The 19,904-nt window shown below is 39.3% G+C and overlaps 1 protein-coding gene across 1 annotated transcript in view; it reads right to left on the bottom strand.

Annotated features, from left to right (window-relative positions):
* The window catches only part of LOC104616753 (RNA exonuclease 1 homolog), a gene marked incomplete at its 5' end in the record, with an annotated part of 19,485 nt that extends 1,496 nt beyond the window's left edge, over positions 1-17,989 (bottom strand). Inside the window, 12 exons of the mRNA XM_010281869.1 lie at positions 4,268-4,388; positions 5,679-5,817; positions 6,688-6,803; positions 7,112-7,222; positions 7,459-7,532; positions 8,125-8,238; positions 8,643-8,789; positions 9,270-9,332; positions 9,572-9,668; positions 11,057-11,191; positions 16,363-16,455; positions 17,010-17,989. Coding sequence (XP_010280171.1) covers positions 4,268-4,388; positions 5,679-5,817; positions 6,688-6,803; positions 7,112-7,222; positions 7,459-7,532; positions 8,125-8,238; positions 8,643-8,789; positions 9,270-9,332; positions 9,572-9,668; positions 11,057-11,191; positions 16,363-16,455; positions 17,010-17,989 — 2,190 coding nt within the window. The remainder of the gene's footprint in view (positions 1-4,267; positions 4,389-5,678; positions 5,818-6,687; positions 6,804-7,111; positions 7,223-7,458; positions 7,533-8,124; positions 8,239-8,642; positions 8,790-9,269; positions 9,333-9,571; positions 9,669-11,056; positions 11,192-16,362; positions 16,456-17,009) is intronic.
* Positions 17,990-19,904: the final 1,915 nt, after the last annotated feature.

Raw genomic sequence — 19,904 nt, 5'->3', positions numbered from 1 at the left:
GAAGAGCTACCAGTGTTGTCCATCCGGACTTCCGTAAGGCCTTTAGACACGGTCCCCCACAACATCTTTCTCTCTACATTGATAGATACAGATTATATGTAGATTCTCTCTACATTGGAGAGATACAGATTTGATGGGTGGGCTGTTCATCGGATGAGGAATTGGTTGGATGGTCGAATCCAGAGGGTGGTGGTCAATGGTTCAATGTCCAGATGGAGATCGGTGATGAGTAGTGTCCCTCAGGGGTCCATGCTGTGACCAGTATTGTTTAATATTAATCTTCATCAGTGACATAGACAGTGGGATCAAATGCACCCTCATCAAGTCTGCAGATGACACCAAGCCAAGTGGTGCGGTTGACACACCTGGGGGACAGGATGCCATCCAGAGGGACCTGGACAAGCTTGAGGCATATGTGAACCTCATGAGGTTCAGAAAGGCCAAGTGTGGAGTCCTGCACCTGGGTCAGGGCAACCCTCAGTATCAAGACAGGCTGGGGATGAAGGGATGGAGAGCAGCTCTGCCAAGAAGGACTTGGGGGTACTGGTAGATGAAAAGCTGGACATGAGCCAGCAATGTGCACTCACAGCCCTGAAGGCCAACTGTATTCTGGGCTGCAGCCAAAAGAAAGGTGGCCAGCAGGGTGAGGGAGGGGATTCTGCCCCTCTACTCCACTCTGGTGAGACCCCGCCTGGAGTCCTGCATCCAGTTCTGGAGCCCTTAGCACAGGAAAGACATGGACCTATGGGAGCAGGTCCAGAGGAGGCCACAAAAATGATCTGAGGGATGTTAACACCTCTCCTGTGAGGACAGGCTGAGAGAGTTGGGGTTGTTCAGTCTGGAGAAGAGAAGGCTCTGGGGAGACCTTATTGCAGCCTGCCAGTCCTTAAAGGAAAACTATGAGAAAGATGGGGACAAATTTTTAGCAGAGCCTGTTGCGATAGGACAAGGGTTTTAACCTAAAGGAGGGCAGATTCAGACTAGACATAAGGAAGAAATTTTCACAGTGAGGGTGGTGAAACACTGGCACAGGTTGCCCAGAGAGGTGGTAAATCCCCTATCCCTGGAAACATTCAAGGTCAGGTTGGACAAGGCTCTGAGCAGCCTGATCTATTTGATGTCCCTGTTCATAACGGGGGTGTTGGACTAGATGACCTTCAAAAGGCACCTTCCAACCCAAAGTCTTCTCTGATACTATGAAAATGTGAGCAGAATGGCATTAAAGGATTTATATTATATACAGTTATACATTTTTATTATGTGTTTAAATCAAACCTTAGAAAGTCAACAACTTACAAGTTCACACATGTTTTATACAATTCCTGTAACTAGAAAAAAGTATGTAAGAAAAGTTTTAATGCTTTCTGGCTGGAAAATTGCGGTAGTCATCCAAACAAGAAGCACATACAACTATCTCGCTAGTTGGCACTTAACGCAGGCATCAGAATACCCTTCCTAACATTAAGTGACTACACGAAAATGCTGGCTGCCAGGATAATGGTAGTTAACTACTGAAAGTTCTGAGCACTCCCTGCTGAAAGCCAAAGTTGCATGTTGAGGATCTCCTAGCAACTTTAGGATAGGTAGAGAATAGACCTACTATATTCAGCCATCATCTTCATAAACAGAAATTTGACACAGTGTCAAATTTTCACATTGACTAATTTGAACATGTGTACCTCATTAAATCCTGTATTAGCTGATCAAAGGAAGTCTAAATCCTATATGGTTTAAGTTATGTTAAACAAAGGTACCTTTCTGAGTATAGAAGTTTTAGTAAAGGTACAGAAGACCTCAGATAAACAGGTTTGGGACAGAGGCTGGTTATTCAGAAACCAAAAAAGTTGTCAAGAAAACAATCTTAGAGCATACAGTTCAGCATTTTTATTTGAACAAGGCAAAATCTCCCCGTTCTATGTTTCTGAGCTAGTGGCTCAAAAAGAAAAAGGCATTGCTTCTTTGCACTATAGCACTACACTACTGCACAGATTCCACATCTACTGATTCCACAATTGCTTTGGGCAGGAGAGAACACCACAATATAGTAAGTTGATACCAGTGAGAAAAATAACTTTTAGATTTAATTGAGATGTTCTACTCCCCAAAGAAGCAGAGAACATAATTGCTATCACAACAAAAGGTCATTCAACAGTAAAAGAACAAGCATCTACCTTTCTCTTGTAAAACTTAAATGCCAGTGATTTGAAATTGGTTTTCATATGTAGCAGTCCAGACTTAAAACCAAAGATCTTCAGACATTTACAGACATGTAGCTGCAATTCACATATCTACTGCCTTAAAGCAGTGTAGTATCCCCTTGAATGTGGAAGTGCTTATACTTCCCTCTCAGTGAACACAATCTGCACAGTCACAGTAATCATCTCCAACAGCATTAGTGCGTTACATGAATGCTTTCACCTGCATATCAGAACCACCCCTGCAATATCTATTTAGGTTGGACATATAAAGAACACGGAAGCTAATGGAAGAGATTCACAGTTTTTATATGTGTCAGAGAATTTTATACCACTTAGTAACCTCTGCTGTCCACAGAATCAGAAGACAGCTGGTAATAACCTTGCAGGTTCTTTTTTCTCCTCTCCTAAGATATAAAACAGAACAGTTGCCAATAATCAAATAGAAACTATTTTATCATTTGGATAAGAAACAGAGGTGATCCTGTGAGCTTCCCCTCCATCCTTACTATTTTTGTCAGAGAAAGTTCCAATTCTCATTTGCTTCCCAACCTGTGAAGTAGTGTTCTGCCTTGCCATTCCACTCTTCAGCTGCTGATATTTTTAACTGCTCAAGAAAGTACAACTTGTATGAGATGTGTTTTTCAAGTAGTCTGAAAAGGCTCAGTTACTGAAACCATAGTCTTCTAGCTCTGTTGTGTATCCATCAATTTTTCAGTCAAATCAAGTATATGATACACTGTAAGTCAAGCTACCTCAGCAGCTGCAGCTCTTGTACCTTGGATATCAAAAATCCTGGAGTTGAGACCCTTTAAAATGCACTCCTAGTCAAACTCCAGTTTGAGATGGTCAAAAAGGCAAACAGTCAATTAAATTCACAGCAAGTTAAATCATGACAGACCTAGTGCTTTCTGATAGTAAAGGGCATTTCATCTACTAATACCTAGGTTTACAAAAAAAGCAAATACAGACTTGAAGTTTATAACATTTTCATTGTACTAGCACAAAACTGACACAAACTAGCACAAAGCAATACAAACATAGGGAGTGGAAATCATGTGGGGGGGATTTTTTTTCATTTTTCCAGAAGTGGCAGCTACCTAGCTCTATAGGGTAAGCTTGGATTTTAGCTCAGTGGTGATCAACAAAGAATGATTAAATCTAAACTTAAGCAGAAAAGCCTGCTAAAGGCAGAGTTTTGGCTATATGAGAGCCATCTTAAAGTCTGCAGAAGTAACTTTTTACATTCCCCTTACCCCCACCACTGTGCATCACACTGTCAGAGCAAAGGAAGTCAGAGGATATTATGAGCTTTGAGATGCAGAATCCACCTACTCCACTGGCTATCAGAGGCCTTCAAGTTTTGCTTGAGGATTTGTGACCATTTATTTATTCCTTGGACAATTAAGATATGTTAGCAGAATAGAATATGATTTGCTGTCCAGAAGACTTCACTGATAAAAGCAAATATCTGCAAGTTTATTAGAATAAATTAAATTGAGTATCTAAGATCAGAGTAAAACCAATTATTTAGAATGACAGCATCAATGCAAAATATATCTGTCAAATGCAAATGTTTCATAAGTATAAGCACACTGTAGAACAGATTTATTGGTTTGTCTTTCACAGCCAGCCAAGAAATTTACTATAATTTTACTATGGAAAACACTAGCTGAAGAGCTCCTGTATCATCTCGGGTAAGCAGGTGTATCTTGAAACAGATGTTAGCCTCATCACACTACTTTCAGAATTTCAATAATGCCCTTTCTAGATGGGAAAGAAACTGGAACACTTTTGTATGATGAACACTTTAAGAAGCCAACTGTACTGATGGGGAATGATTGAGCAGCTGTGTGGTGCTTGGTACCATCTGGGATTAAACCACAACATCAACCATCTTAGCTTTCAGGTATATCCTCTGCTTTTACCATACTATTGCATAAAAGGTCTCCAAGACAATGCTTATAATGTCAGCAAGTCATTATTACTACCTTTTTAGTTTTCTGCATTATTCCTGTCTCCTGTTTCATGACACAATATATTGATTGCTTAATAAGAACCTGTGCTCTTACCATCATCTTGATGAATTCTCCTGAGGTAGTCAGCCGCCAAACTTCTAAGTGCTCTTTTGTAAGGCAAACCTAGCCGATGAGGAAACACTATTGATGTGTCCACTACTGTATCATGAATTAGCTGGAAAAGAGCAGAGGCCACAATAATGATTATGCATAGTCACAATCTTGTACCTCCTTTATTTATCAAAGAAATCCCATCTAGTATTTAAACCATTTCCTTTCTTAATATGCCCAAACTAATCCTTGAGCCCTAGGTACTACGTAATACATCTGTCCTGTGTTCTTCTATTCATTATAGAGTAGCAAACTGTGGGGCAACGACTGTGAAAAAATTGTCTTTGCAGTGATTTCTGTATACTGCATTGAGGTTTATTCACTAGTTGTATATACATAGTGAACATGATTAATGATTAATTCTGTTTTTAGATAGCCAATACCCTACTGCTAAGTCTCATTTGATTTGGGCTTTAGATAGCACTAGCAAGGAAGCCTATAAAGGCTAAATTCTAATTCCTCCATCAGTGATAATCACAGAATGGGTGAGCTTGGAAGGGACCTCTGGAAGTCATCTTGTCCAAACCCACTGCTCAAGCAGGGACACCAAAAGTCAGTTGCCCAGAAACATGTCCAGACAGCTTTTGAGCATCTCCAATGTAGAAGTCTCCACAAAATCTCTGGACAACCTGTACCAGTGCTTGGTCACACTCAGTGAAAAAGTGTTTCCTGATGTTCAGAGGGAACCTCTTATGTTTCAGTGTGTTCCCACTGCCTCTCGTCCTGGCTCTGGCACCACTGAAGAGAGCCTGTCTCAGTCTTGTGCACACCCTCCCTTCAGGCATTTATATACATTGGTAAGAGCCTTCCTGAGCAGATGGTTATGTTTCTTACGGAATATTTCTGCCTTTGATATTTGATAGCATAATACATGCGTTTCTGGTACCCAAGGTAATTACCTGACAGGCAGCATAATTGTTTACAGAGATTCTAAGAGCGATACCTTAGTATCACGTGAATTGTCACTGCCAGATTGTCACGTGAATTGTCACTGCCAAATGCATTTCCCAGCATGAGTTCAGCAACATCAGAAAACATACAATTCTAGGTTTCTGCGAACCCAGAAATAAAGACAATATTATTCAGTACTGAGGTATAGTTGCATAGCTAGAAGCACAAAACAGCAAAGTAGGAAGCACAAATGTCAGAATCTTTACCATACTGTGTGTGTACATACATCTCTTCCTTCTCTGATTTAATACAGCTATCATTAGCAATCAAGTATGTTTCATTCTTTTTTTCATACATTTTGATCTGCCAAAATGCAACAATTCCTTTCCTTTTTGAAATTAATCAGAAGACAGTAAAGACAAGTAGTCACTTCTTAAAATTGGCTTCAGACAGGTTATTTTACCTTGAGAGCAAATAAGGCATTTTCTAAGCTGTATCCAATCAAAATTGTATCTGCACTGAGCAAGTTTAGCAGTACTGCCTGTACATCCCTGAGAGATGTTTTGGAATTCTTCAGATCATCTTCTGTTACTCCAGAGAGTCTAAAGACAGATTTAGAAGTTCATTTAACAGAGACACTAAGAAATATCTAGAAGAATTAAGTTTACAGTGGTCATTCCCCTAGCCTCTAAAGTTAACACTAGCCAGGTTTGAAATCACGCAATATTGAAGGCATTGAAGCATAGGCATTATTTCACTTTCTTCCTTTTCACCTAGGTAGTGCAAGATAAACTAATCTAGGTGACATTAACTTAGCTCTACCACAGCAAGTGACAGAGCCTGGTTTTTAAGCATGGACCAAAGACAAGGCTCTGCGCAAACAAATATTGCTGTCAGAGAAGTAAGAAAACATAACGTTGTTTCTTCTCCAACTTTTTTTTTTTACAGTGAGGCTCAAAACCTGTGTTTCTTCTCAGAGCAGTTGCAGGTCTTCAAAGAACAGATAGGGATCGAAAACATGTCTTCCAGGCCTCAAAGACAAAACCCAATAGGAAGACAAAACACAAGGGGTCTGCACTAAATACAGCCAAATCTTAAAATGTACAGTCTGATGGCCTCAATGCATAGCTTATGATTATACTGCTTTTCTGTGACACAACATTTATAGATTAAATTTGCATTTGCTTCTATCCCTTTAGGATATTTTGCAAGACTTGGACTTGCAAAAAAGGTTTAACTTTTTTTTTTTAAGAAAGGGGAGAAAGTCTTCAAATGTGTGTGGGAAAAAAATTTGAACTAGGCAAAGAGAAAAATCCTTCTTAATCGAGCCTGTAAGAACAAAATCCTCATTCCCGATTGAAGGTCTTTGATTTATGTTACTAGAAAAAGCCATTTGAGAGGCATGTTTCTTATATAGTTATCTGTCGATTTACTAAGTCTAATCCTGAAGTATTAGAGGCTTATTAGCATACCTTATATCACAGTCGACAACTTCACCGTCTGGTTTAACAATCTTGTCATAGACAACCTGTAGCTTAGCATCAACCACTGTCACTCTAGTTAGTTCCAAGCCATAGGTTGTATAACACTGAAGAAAAAAGTAAACTTAAATATTTACTCAGCAATGTTGTTTCCTTATATTATGTAAGTTGTACAGTGAGCAGAACTGGCTACCAACTCAAGAGATCCAAACGATATTGCTCACTGTGTGTTCAACACTAAAGGTCTAGTCACGCAGAGCGACTAGTAAGACTGAAGGTCTAGTCATGCAGAGTGACTAGTCAGAGTTCTGCAGACCTCTGAGACAGGAGTGCCAAACACACACAGATAGGAAATTGCTTCGAACAGCAATATAGTTTTCTATTGATTGAATCAAACTTTTCAGGTTGCTCATACCATCTCGCAGTCCAGAGCATATACACCATAGTTTCCATCAAAAGGCGGTGATTTAATTAATGTCTTCATGAAGCCTTCCAATTTCTCCCTTCTCCCATCATGAACATGAAGCTGCAAAGTTTCCATTAGTATTTAAGTGCAAGTTTGCTACATATATCTTACCCAAATTGCTAGACACTTTGTTTCTTTAACACACTCAGGAGTACAAATACAGTACTCCTTGTCAGTATTTGCCACAATTTACCAAGTGCTAGTAAGTAAGCTTGAAAGGCTTATACCAAACTGTTCACAGAAAGCCAGACTGAGATACTGCATTTATCTAAGACTTCTGAGAACATTATGCCAACCTTTGCAAGCTGACATCCAGCAGACCCAACTATTCTCTCACAACACCTATAGCGTTTTTCCATGCCACCGGGAACTGCCAAAAAAAAAGTGGAAAATTGAGCAGTTTTTGCAGCAACAAGCAATGGCAAAAAAATCAAATCAGTACCCTCACTCCTCAAATTTCTTTTTCATTTTGTCCTGAGACTGCACTATGGAAAGAGGCAAGTCCCACCTACAGCTTCCACCTATGCCAAGATGACAAAATGTACATCATTCCCTCTTGAGACAAGGCTTTACTCAAAAAAAGAAATATCAATGAATGGGAAAGAGAAAGTTGTAGTATGCTCTAGAAGGTTCTCCCAGAGGGAAATACTCAATGTACCTTCTGAGTGTTTAAGGTGTCTCTCAGAAAAAGTGAGAAGGTTCACTTAGAAGTCAGTGCAAGACCACACAATGAACATTTTTCTACCTTCTTCCCACATGGTTTTAAAACATCAGCTTTCCTACAGTTATGGCATTTTCAAAGAAAAGAGGCTTTACTAACTAGCCACATTCCCAAAAAAACAGCACAATGTATCTCAGCTGAACATTGTGCAAACAGTTTTATACTCTGATCTTGTTCAGTTTTGACATGAGGTGTTATAACTTTTAACAACTTCCACAGATCGAATGCCAAGGATACTTACCTTTGTGTTCCAATACTCTACCAGAATGATAGTTACATTCTTCTTTACGTTTATGTTCTCCTGAAGAAGTAACAGCATATACTTCGCCACACCTACAGCACACTCTCTTGAAAGCTAAAAAAAAAAAATGGCAACAGACCATTTTTCCTAGCTGGCTTGCCATAAGAAATGCTGAATTTAAGTATAAAAAAAAGTTACGTGAACAGCAATTATGTGTTGATACTCCGCTCTCACAAGCAGCCTCCCAAGATTAGCCATTTCTTAAAAAACACAAGTTCCTTTATAGCACAATAAGAAATTGAAGTTTACCTGCAACTTCTTCAATTACTATGTTGAAGCAAAGTTTTAAAAAGACCTACGAAACTTCATTGTTTAGTTATGAAAGCTTGTAATTCACTTGTAGTCCAGGCACTAAGTACGGAACATTGCCATAATGTATAATTTTATACCCGTGTATTTTACTGTCCTGTGAACCACTGACTGAAATTCAATTTTGTTGCAGTCTGTTAGGCACGTACCATCATATCCAGAGTTTCTTACAGCCCCAGCAAATATAGCACTACCATTTTTTTCAGGATTTGGTCGAGGGAAGTTATTTTCATTCAGTTGTTCCTTAGTCAGAAGATAAACTTTTAAATGTTCATATAGACCTCCACCTGTAAATGCTAAAAAAAAAACCACACACACAACCAAAAACTTAAAAGTAAACAAACCCAAAGCTCAAACATTATTAGAGCAAATGAAAGTAGCACTTAAATATCCTAGTATTCCCAAAATAAAACTGAAATTACAAGATGTGCACTGTAGTTTACAGGCAAAAACTATATGCTTGTACCTCAGAGCAATTAGAAGTGATTAGAGGTGAAGCACTATTCAAAACAAAGACATGAAACAATAGGGATGTTTAATTAATTAGCTATCCCAGAAAGGCTAGGCATGCAGTACTAAAGAACACACTCTTTTCAAACAAAAGTTCAACATTTTTCCCCTAAGAATAAGCCTTCAGATATAAATAGGGAATTGTGTTGGAAACCCATGTAGTGACTAATAGAAAAAGCCTGACCAAAAACAGAGCAACATTTTCATGTTGAAATAAAGCCATTTATAGGTTGAAGTGGCAAACGGATCCCTCCCGGTTTCTTTACCTTCCTCTTCCTCTGACTTCATGGATCCAGAGCCACTGGAAGATCTGCTGTTACTAAGTTGCCCTGAACGCAGGAAAGCATATTTTTAGCATTCTTCTCAATTTTAGATTTCCTGTTAATATCCTAAGCAAATATTTATAAATAAAAAACTGATTTATTTCAGTGATATACTTCTACAATTTAAATATGCAGAAATATCTTCAGTAAAATTAAATTAAACCCCTTTAAGACATCTGTCTGCTGTTCTAATTGCTACACTTAACAACCCATTTTAAATAAATCTTCATTGAAAGCAAAACTACCATGATCTCTCAGCTTTTTGAGAGTCTTCACAGCAAAATTCAGGTACATTTTTTTACTGCCACAACGGTCATAAACAGATTGCTCTTCTATCATGGCCTGTGTTTTAAAAAACAGAAAAGAGACTGAGTATTAGTAGAGTACTGTATGTTGTACAAAAAGCACTGTTATTTAGAACCAGATTCTAAACCTAGATGTAGATGCACATACAAGCAGTGTCCTAAATCTGAAGTGCAACAGAAGACACAAAGTCTGATGGATAAGACACCTAGAAAGACAAATTCATTGCTTATGAAGAAAAGACCGGGGCGGGGCGAGGGTGCAGGGAGGGAGCAGAAATCAGTGCTCCAACTCAGAATTTAAATCTAGTCCTTGTGGGAGTTTGAAGACTCTTAGGGTAACCGTTCCTGTGGCTATACACAAATTTTTCTGATCCTGATTCAAAGGAGGCATTATTACTTCTTGAAGTCAAGAAATGTTTCCTTAATACTCTTTCTGTAAAGTTACAAGAAAGAGAACTAAAAGGAAAGTCCAGCACCTTTTAACTATGAAGAAGCACACTCAAAATAAGCAGTATGTTCATTAATCTTCTGGGCCAAGAAAAATGCTTCTTCCCTGGTTTTATTTCACTATTTACACTACCTGCATAGTCAACAAAAGAGAAGCTCATTTTGGGCATAAACAGTGCCTTTAACAATCACAAGAGCAAGTACAACTCACAGGTTACAGCCTCTAAGCAGAGGAAAAGAGAAAGTGTAGAACTGATGAAACTGAGAAATAACACAAGAGGAAGTGAAGGGGAAAGTAAAAGAAACATTACTTAGTAAGAATTAAAAGTCAAGCATATGAAGGTATGCTGCATAATATAGAGAACACACAGTAAGTGGCAGAGTAGAAACATATGATGTTCTACAAGATTTCATTCAATGTATAATTACACATACAGAGTCTTATCAGGACATTTCCATAAATTCTTTTGATTTCCAGCAGGCAAGAACTTCAGATCACCTAAAGCTCAAGCTCAGGATATTTGTGCCTGTCAGACCATATCATTTGGCTGTAAACTCAAGCAGCACTTGGTGTGGCAAGACCAAAGGCTCAAAATGATTGAGATTTATGGTTGTTCTTCAAACATGTTTTCCTCCTGTCCTGAATAGATCTCAAAGTCATTATTACATTCCAGGAAGCCTCCAGTAGTCACAAGAAGATTTTCATTCTGCATTTGCAAAACAAAAACTTTTCCTTTTCAATACTAAAATAACATGTCTTTTTGGAAGATAATTAGCAGTGCTAAAGACAAGTGTTTTTACATGGAGAAAACTGAAACTGATTGATAACTCTGGCAAGTATAATATTGAGTACATGAACTTCTGCTTACTGAAAAGTCTGAAATATTTGCCTTAAAAATTTTAATCAAAAAACCCACAAGATAAGGCCTACTGACTTAATTTGGAAGAGGAATCAAAGATCTATAAAATGTTACAAACCTTGTCAATAGCTTCATTCGCTGTGCTACAAGTTTTGAGGCATTCTGCAAAGAAAACCCCGACATATCGCTGTCTTGTCTCTGGTGGTACTTTGGATCCTAATTCTGGACTGGAAAGCCTTTTCTGAATAGAAACCTTTAAAAAAAACAAAGAAAAAATATCTATACTAATATGGTCAACGTGCTACAAATAGCCCAAAAAGCTAAAACCTGTTTAGACATTTTTTTGCCCATCCTTGAAGGAAAAAGAAAAATCAAACATTGCTGAACAGCTATTCACAAAACTGGAGTTGCACATAACAGGGAGCCAGAAACAACAGTCACCAAGAGTAGCTATAGAGGTTTTCCCTGCTTGAACTAAACAAAGCAGTCTTCTGCTCAAAGTTATGTGAGCTATTAAAACTATTTTTTTAACTTCTTTTTTCTTAGAGAAATGTCAGTCCTTCTGCAAGTCCTGACAGTTCAGTAACAGTTTGTCACGCTCTCCGTCTGGCCTTTACTTCAGGCAGTATTTCACTCAGAGTGTAAACTAAGGACTCAGTCAACTAGGCAGAAAAAAATTACTTTATTTTTAGGAACTTACAGCTTCTGTTAGACAATGCAATGTAGAGTTTTTGCTTATCACAAAATGCTTATTTTAAAATAAAGCACAGAATTTAAAACAATAGCATTTAAAAATCCAGCAGCAGGTTAACCATGGTACCAGGCACACCCAAAAAGGTCCAAACAGTTGCAAAGACATACTGTGTGTATCAAAGAAGGAGTGATATGTCTATACCACATTTATTCACTAAGGAAGACCCTTTAAGAGCAGCATTTAAATGTGTGTATGCTACTACCAAGGAGAAGGTAATTTTTGCATAAAGGAAACAAAGGCAATGTGTATCAATGTCACAACCTAGTCTCACCATTACTGGGGCACACAGTATTCTATTTAGAAAACAAGGTGGTAGAAATTAGGAAAGCAAATTTCTAGCTCTTCAGGGACTTAGTCAATAGGACCTCCTGGGAAACTGCCCTCTGGGACAAGGCAGCAGAACAGCACTGGCAGATCTTTAAGGACGCTTTCCGTAGAGAACAAGAGCTCTCAATGCTCAGGCGTAAGAAATCAGGAAAGGAAGGGCTGAGATCAGCCCTGCCAAGGATGTGGTAGAAATTAGGAAAGCAAATTTCTAGCTCTTCAGGGACTTAGTCAATAGGACCTCCTGGGAAACTGCCCTCTGGGACAAGGCAGCAGAACAGCACTGGCAGATCTTTAAGGACGCTTTCCGTAGAGAACAAGAGCTCTCAATGCTCAGGCGTAAGAAATCAGGAAAGGAAGGGCTGAGATCAGCCCTGCCAAGGATGACTTGGGGGTTCTGGTGGGTGAAAAGCTGGACATGAGCCAGCAATGTGCGCTCACAGCCCAGAAGGCCAGCTGCATCCTGGGCTGCAGCCAAAGCAGCGTGGCCAGCAGGTCGAGGGAGGTGATGCTGCCCCTCTACTCTGCTCTGGTGAGACCCCACCTGGAGTGCTGCGTCCAGCTCTGGAGCCCTCAGCACAGGAAAGACATGGACCTGTTGGATAGGGTCCACAGGAGGGCCACAAAAGTGATCCAAGGGATGGAACACCTCTCCTGTGAGGAGGCTGAGAGAGTTGGGGTTGTTCAGCCTGGAGAAAAGAAGGCTCTGGGGAGACCTTATTGCAGCCTGCCAGTACTTAAAGGGGGCTTCTAAGAAAGATGGGGATAGACTTTTTAGTAGGGCCTGTAGCGACAGAACAATGGGTAGTGGTTTTAAACTAAAAGAGGGTAGACTTAGATCTAAGGAAGAAATTTTTCCCAATGAGGGTGTTGAAACAGTGGCACAGTTTACCCAGAGAGGTGGCAGATGCCCCATTCCTGGAAATTTTCCAGGTCAGGTTGGACGGGGCTCTGAGCAACCTGATGTAGTTGAAGATGTCCCTGCTCATTGCAGGGGGGGTTGCCTAGATGGCCTTTAAAGGTCCCTTCCAACCCAAACTATTCTATGATTCCATGATTCTATTTACACTGGACATATGAAGCACAAAGTAATCCATACTTAATATCCTAGGAACATGTCAATAACCAAACTGACTGAAGCCATAACATTTGACATTTTTAATTAGAAAGCAAAACTGATCTTTTAATTTATCTGACCCCAGGAATCTTCAGTGACCTCTGCTTTAAAAAAGTTATAGTAATTTTTCTGAGAAGAGAACCTTATGGTCCCCTGCCACTAGAAATTATAAAGCAAAGTTGGCACTAAAAAAACAAAATATGTTTGCATTAACTTTTTGACAAGTTTCCTGAAGGCCTTTTAATTTATAAGGGTACCTCTCTTGAAGCCAAACAAAGCCTTTCACCAGATAGCAGCTGCCACTATACATGGCAAGAAGATGATGATCAGAGGGCTGGAGCACCTCTCCTATGAAGAGAAGCTGAGAGAGTTGGGCTTGTTCAGCTTGGAGAAGAAAAGGCTCTGGGGAGACCTTACAGTGGCCTTTCAGTACCTTAAGGGGGCCTACGAGAATGCTGGAGAGGGATTTTTCACAAGGGCATGTAGTGATAGGACAAGGGGTAATGGTTTTAAATTAGAGGGTCATTCAGCCTAGATCTAAAGAAGAAATTCTTGATGGTGAGGGTGGTGAAACATTGGCACAGGTTGCCCAGAGAAGTTGTAGATGCTCCATCCCTGGAAGTGTTTGAGACCAGGTTGGATGGGGCTTTGAGCAACCTGGTCTAGTGGAAGGTGTCCCTGCCCATGGTAGGGGTGTTGGAACTAGATGATCTGTAAGCTCCCTTCCAACCCAAACCATCCTGTGATTCTGAGTTTAAGGGAATATAACTAAGAAGCAAGCATGACTTGACTGAAAGCAAACTAGTACTTAATTCTCCCATCACAACCACTTTGATTAACAATTTATATATTTAATTGCTTACATTTGTGTAATGCTGGCTAGTATAATCAAGGAAAATGAAAATACAATTTGATAGTAACTTGATTAAGGCACACAGGAAACAAAGTGGGGGTTTTTAAGAAGCTATACTGCTATATCACATTACTGGATTTACATTATAAAACACTTTTTGAAATGAATTGCAATTTTTCCAAGTTCCGCAACAGAAATTCTACAATACCTTGGATGGCACAAGAGTAGTCCTTTTGAAAGGTCTAACAGAAAGTTGATGGGGCATTGCTGTTGCATATGCTACTGGAAGGAAATGGTGCAGTTGACCACTGCTGGCTTCAACAGGCTGAACTTCAAAGAAATTTAAAGCGGCTGAAACACACATAAGATACAGACTGAATCTAAACTCCAATGGTAGGCTTTATTATTTAAATTATATTAATCTGGAACACAGGTGTTTCACGACTGCTTAATAAAGCAGGGTAAAAGTAAACTAGTGCACAGAAGCAAACCTGGAATACCAGGAAACATATTAAGACTTCACTTCTGCCAATACAACGTTCTCCAGTATTTTTGAGATCAGACATGAGTTTGAAGACATTAGAATAAAACAGCCATACAAGTCAAAAGCTATTTTTCAAATTGTAATGACTATGATTTTTAAACACCTACTTGTCTGTCCTCCCTGCCCCTTTCCCTATCCCTGCAAAAAAGTATGATAGCAAGAAAGAAAAATAATAAAAAAAAAAAAAATCAGTAAAACCACCATTCTAACCTCATCTTTCAATGCAATCAGTAAGTGTCTTGAAGTATTGCTTTGCCTTTTTAAAGTCAGGAAAGGTACAGATCTCAGAAATAAAAATCTGTCATGAGATTCTGCAGCCACCCTTGCCAGTTATCCTGCTTAACTTCACTTGCATCAGTACCTATTATACAGCAAGACACATTTGTACAGCATGAGATACACTAATCCATTTTACTGTTATTTCAGAAAGAATGCATACACTGGCAGAACAACTTAATTTTATGTGAAGATGTTTTAGAGCATCTGTAATAAAAACAGATGAATGAAGCCAGGAAGAAGCCTGTTATTAATTAATTGATAGGTAGGTTACTTTATAAGCATATATTTAAAGTGACTGTAGAACAACTGGAGAGGGAACACTGTTTAACTGGTTTCAACTGCTGAAAATAACTTCTGCTCCAGGATTTTTCACATATGAAGGAGAATTCAGAGGGAGAAGAACATACGCTTTTCAAATCACAAAATTTAACAAATTGTTTCAGAAGGTCTGAATGCTTCAGACTAGAAACCTAACAGTTGATATCAGCACTAAAAGGAAACTCACCAGATACCTTCTGTGTATCAAAAGACTTTCAGCAAAACAAATGTTTTTCAGGATTTTGGTCAAAATTGTACACAGTCAAAAAACTTAGCACAAAGTGCTTGTCCCCTTTTCAGTACAGCTACAAAGACTTCAAATATAACCTTTCAGTTAGCTTGTGCAGATAGATGCCCTATCCAAGCGCTCACCATCATTCAACTCACAGCTAACACTGACCACAACAAAATTAACACATTCAGGGGATGCCTAATCAAAGCAAAACGAAGTTTAGTTTGTCAAACCTACAGATCAAGCTGTCATACCCTTTGGTCTGATGCTTTGAAATCGAGTAGCTGACAATCCATACATGGTTTTCTTCTGTTCAGAAGTAGTAGCAATAAAAGCTTGTTGTGTTTTAGCTGTGGACTGGCACTGTGCCTGCCAAGTTCTTGCATCATGACCCTGCTGCCAAGAAGATGCTTTGGAAGGCACTGTTTCATTTTTGTTACGTACCTGATATACACATACACAAATGAGAGTTAACAGTCAAGCAATTACAAATCACAGCAAAACGGTGCTAAAGTTAACACACTGCTTCTTAAAACTGAATTTGGCTATCAGATTCAGAGCTCAGCATGCTGTCCCTGGAAGGAAAACACCAAGCTGAAAGAGCTCAAGGGTGGTGGAGGGGACTTAAAAATTGATGCCTGCTATTAACATTGCCACCTAAAGCACTGTAAAAGCAGAGAAAGCAACAGCCACTTTGTGTTTCCAAGTGCTGTATCTGTAACCTCATGGTACAAGCCTCCACTCCAAACTGACTTTTTAATACTCGTTAGCCTCAGTTGCCCCGGGCAGCAGCTTACTTCACCTGTTTCAGGAACCAACTCTAAGTACTACAAGATTTGCTACAGCTTTTAACAGAAGACTCGATGAGACATTTGTTCTAATTAATTTGAAAACATTCTTACAATTAGATTACACTACTCGGCCAACCTGAAGTTCAACATGAGTCTATAGATACTAAGTAAAGCTGTGTTGACCTCCAGTTTATTACAAGATTATAACTCACATCAAACTTTGCTGTGTGTGCAATTCTTCTCTTTTGTCCAGGAATATTTGCTTTGGTTTCTGATGAACTGAGACCCACATTTCCTCCATGGGCCTATTAAAAACAAGAGCAGGCTATTTAGACCAACTGTTAGGAAGCTCTAAACTTCAGTAATATCCTTGTGACCCATTCACTCAAACGTTTCAGGATATTCAGCTAAAAAACTCACCAGGAAAAATACAATTCCATCAGTATTATACAGTTATTTTACATTCATAACAGCTAAGCCACAGTGCTTTAAAGCTGAGGCAGTTGTACTCAAAGTTCCTACATTTGTTTATAAAAACAGGAGACTACTGAATACACAACTGCCTCTAAAACTTTGCTTATTACAGTGAACATAAAAATGGCCACCCCAAGGGAGGGAGCTATTCGGAACAATTTTCTGCTTCAGGAAGCACACATATCACCCATCGTCAAACTAGATTAGAGAGTCGTAAATGTTCCTTATGACTTTGTCTACTAGCATTGAAGGCTCAAATACTTAACCTTTACTAACAGACATTTTGGAAAGAGTGTTTGAACTTAACTATGTATCACATCCCACCCTCATATGCTCAGAAAAAAAAAAAACACAAACCCCAAGCATTGAAAGGGAAACAAAATACCTGCTTATCACCACCCTTCTTTTGTGCTTCTCTTTCAAACTCATCAAAAATTCTCCGACACTCCTCTAAAGGATCTTCTGATTCAGAGAGCTCTGTGTCTTCCCCACTGGGTCCTGCTTCTTCAGCAGATGATCTCAGAGTTATTTTATTTTCTTTCTTCTTTAAGTCATTAGTTGGATATGGGTACGTATCTTCTGGGCTATCATTACCCACGTTTTCTTCTATGCTCTGGCTTACCTCTGTATTTTTTATTTGCTTATAATATCTTTTAATTGTGGTTTCACTTTTTGATGAGTGACCAGTACACAAGACAGACTGTGCTACTCTTCTGCTTCTCACACAGTATTCATTAGTAGTGTGTGCTTGAACGAATGTTTTGACCGTACTGGTTTCTGCACTGCCTTGCTTCAGAATTCCCTTCTGTGTGTCTGCCTCAATAGAAGCAGATAAAGATACATGTTTGTCGTCATTATCAATACCTATTTCCTCCAAAACCTTCAATATATCAGGGTTTACGTTGGGCAAATAAATCTCATTTGCTTTTGGAGGAACATTGCCTAGTTGTTCAGACTTATTTAGAGCTTTGTTGTTCTTCTGCAAAATGACCATTTTCTCTGTTTTTTCTTCTGTACACCCAAGAATGTCTGCTACAGCCCTGTCACGTAATTTTCCTGCATGTGTTACAGCAGTCACTTCTTTGCCCCTCTTCCATCTTGTACAGTTCCCACTTATTCTTTGCTTTTTATTAACAATTTCTGGTGGCATATCAATGACAAGGTCACATTCATCATCAGATTCTCCAAGTTTTATTTCAAGTTTCACTGAGGAAACATTTCTTGACCTCTTTATGGATGCACGTCTGCTCCTAAGTGGAGACATCTTTGAATTCCCGCCATGATTTTCACATGGAAATAGGTCTGTTGGTTTACACTGCTGCTCAGCATTTTCATTCTCATTTGTTACACACGACAGAGCGAGACCTGCAAAATAATTTTGTAGATTACGTTCAAGAACAGTTGCTGGACAACTATAATCAACAATGTATTTTTTTAATTAAAAAATAACAGCCATTATTTGCATATGAAGAAACACAATGACATACATGTGCTAAAAAATGTACTACAATGGTTTCCTTAGGAAAAAGTATCTTTCTTTAAGTTCTTACCTTAAGATAATTTTCAAGGGTGAAAGTGTTTAAAATCATTTAGTTTGGGAAGACTGTACTGTGAGAGCTCCTTCTGTTCCTCAATTTCATTCTTGGCTGAATCTACTGCTATTTTAATCCTTTCAAGTTTTGGTAAATCATCTGCCCCTCTTTGAGGAAAGACAGCTAAGTCCTTAAGTCATCGTATAACGCAATCTACAGATTTCAGCTGAGGAAAAAGATGTCATTAATTATGCACAAGACTACAAGCCTCATTGTCCCACATATGCAGTAACATTTCAAACCAGGCATGTTTATATTTGTGCATAAACTTTAAGCAGCCTTGAAAGTCAAATTTTCCAACTGCAGATTTAAGGGACTAACTGTTAGCTTTTTAGATTTACAGGGTGTAAGACTGCTTACCAAAACTCAGCCTGACGCTTTCTCAAGGCACCATCTCCATCTGCACAGATATTCTGGCAAATCACAAAATGTAGTGGTCATTTTCCTCAAAGTTTTATTAATTGCATACGGACCCTGTCATTCAAGAAACCTGTCAGCATCTGTTGCTTATTTTAACAACAATGCTATTTACATTGTAATTTAAAACATGTCACCATTGGATTTCAACAGTGGTTTTATCAGTAATTACAAAACATTTCAGGGAAGTACTAGAAAATCACATTTTGTTAGTGAATGGGATCCTTTCCAGGTTACTCAAAAATAAGTAATTTTAGATTAATAACAATAGGCTAAAACAGGGCAGCAGCACAAAACCTCACTACCCTGTTGCTGTGGGGTAACCTTGCCTGGCAGCTGAGCCCCACACAGCTCCTCTCTCACTTCCCAGTGGGATGGGGCAGAGAACCAGAAGGGTAAAGGTGAGACAGCTTGTGGGTTGAGATAAAGACAATTTAATAGGACAGAAAGACAATAATAATAATAATGATTATCATAAAAGAATACACAAAAGAAGTGATGCACAGCACAGCTCACAATTCCTGAGCCACGGCCCCTCCCCAGCCAGCTCCTGCAGTTTATATACTGAGCATGACATTATATGATATGGAATACCCCTCTGGCCAGCCTGGGTCAGCTGTCCCGGCTGTGCCCCCTCCCAGCTCCCCGTGCACCCCCAGCCTGCTCACTGGCAGGGCAGAGCACGGGAAGCTGGACAGGACTTGACTGCTCAGCAACAACGGAAAACATCAGTGTGTAATCATCATTATTTTCATCCCAATTGCAAACCACAGCACCATGCCAGCTATCAGGAAGAAAATTAACTCTATCCCAGCTGAAACCAGGACACTGTCCCAGATATGTTCCTTCCCAACTTCTTGCCCACCCCCAGACTACTCGCTGTCGAGGCAGTGTGAGAAAAAGAGAAGGCCACCTCCAGGCAGTGCAAACACTCTTCAACAACAACAAAAACATGGCAGTGTTGTCAACATTGTTTTGGCCGGAAACCTAAAACTTAGCACCATACAGAGCTACAAAGAAAATTTACTCCATGCCAGCCAAAACCAGCACACCTCTCTACCTCAGAGAAATACTCTGAGCCACTATGAGCTGGTAACCGTCTTATCAGAAATACAAATAATCTGACAGAGGTGGTTTCCCCGCCTCTTACACGGGGGAGGTATGATTTAGACTATGTAGTAATCCATGTTATATGACTATTCTTTGACTATCTAGAGCCTGAGCAAACCTTCAGGGTTCAAGCTCCACGCTTGATAGAAACTGCAGAAAGC

This window comes from Phaethon lepturus, unplaced genomic scaffold (genome assembly GCF_000687285.1).
Source record: "Phaethon lepturus isolate BGI_N335 unplaced genomic scaffold, ASM68728v1 scaffold10892, whole genome shotgun sequence".
NCBI lineage: Eukaryota > Metazoa > Chordata > Aves > Phaethontiformes > Phaethontidae > Phaethon > Phaethon lepturus.
This window is presented reverse-complemented; position numbering and strand designations above follow the sequence as displayed.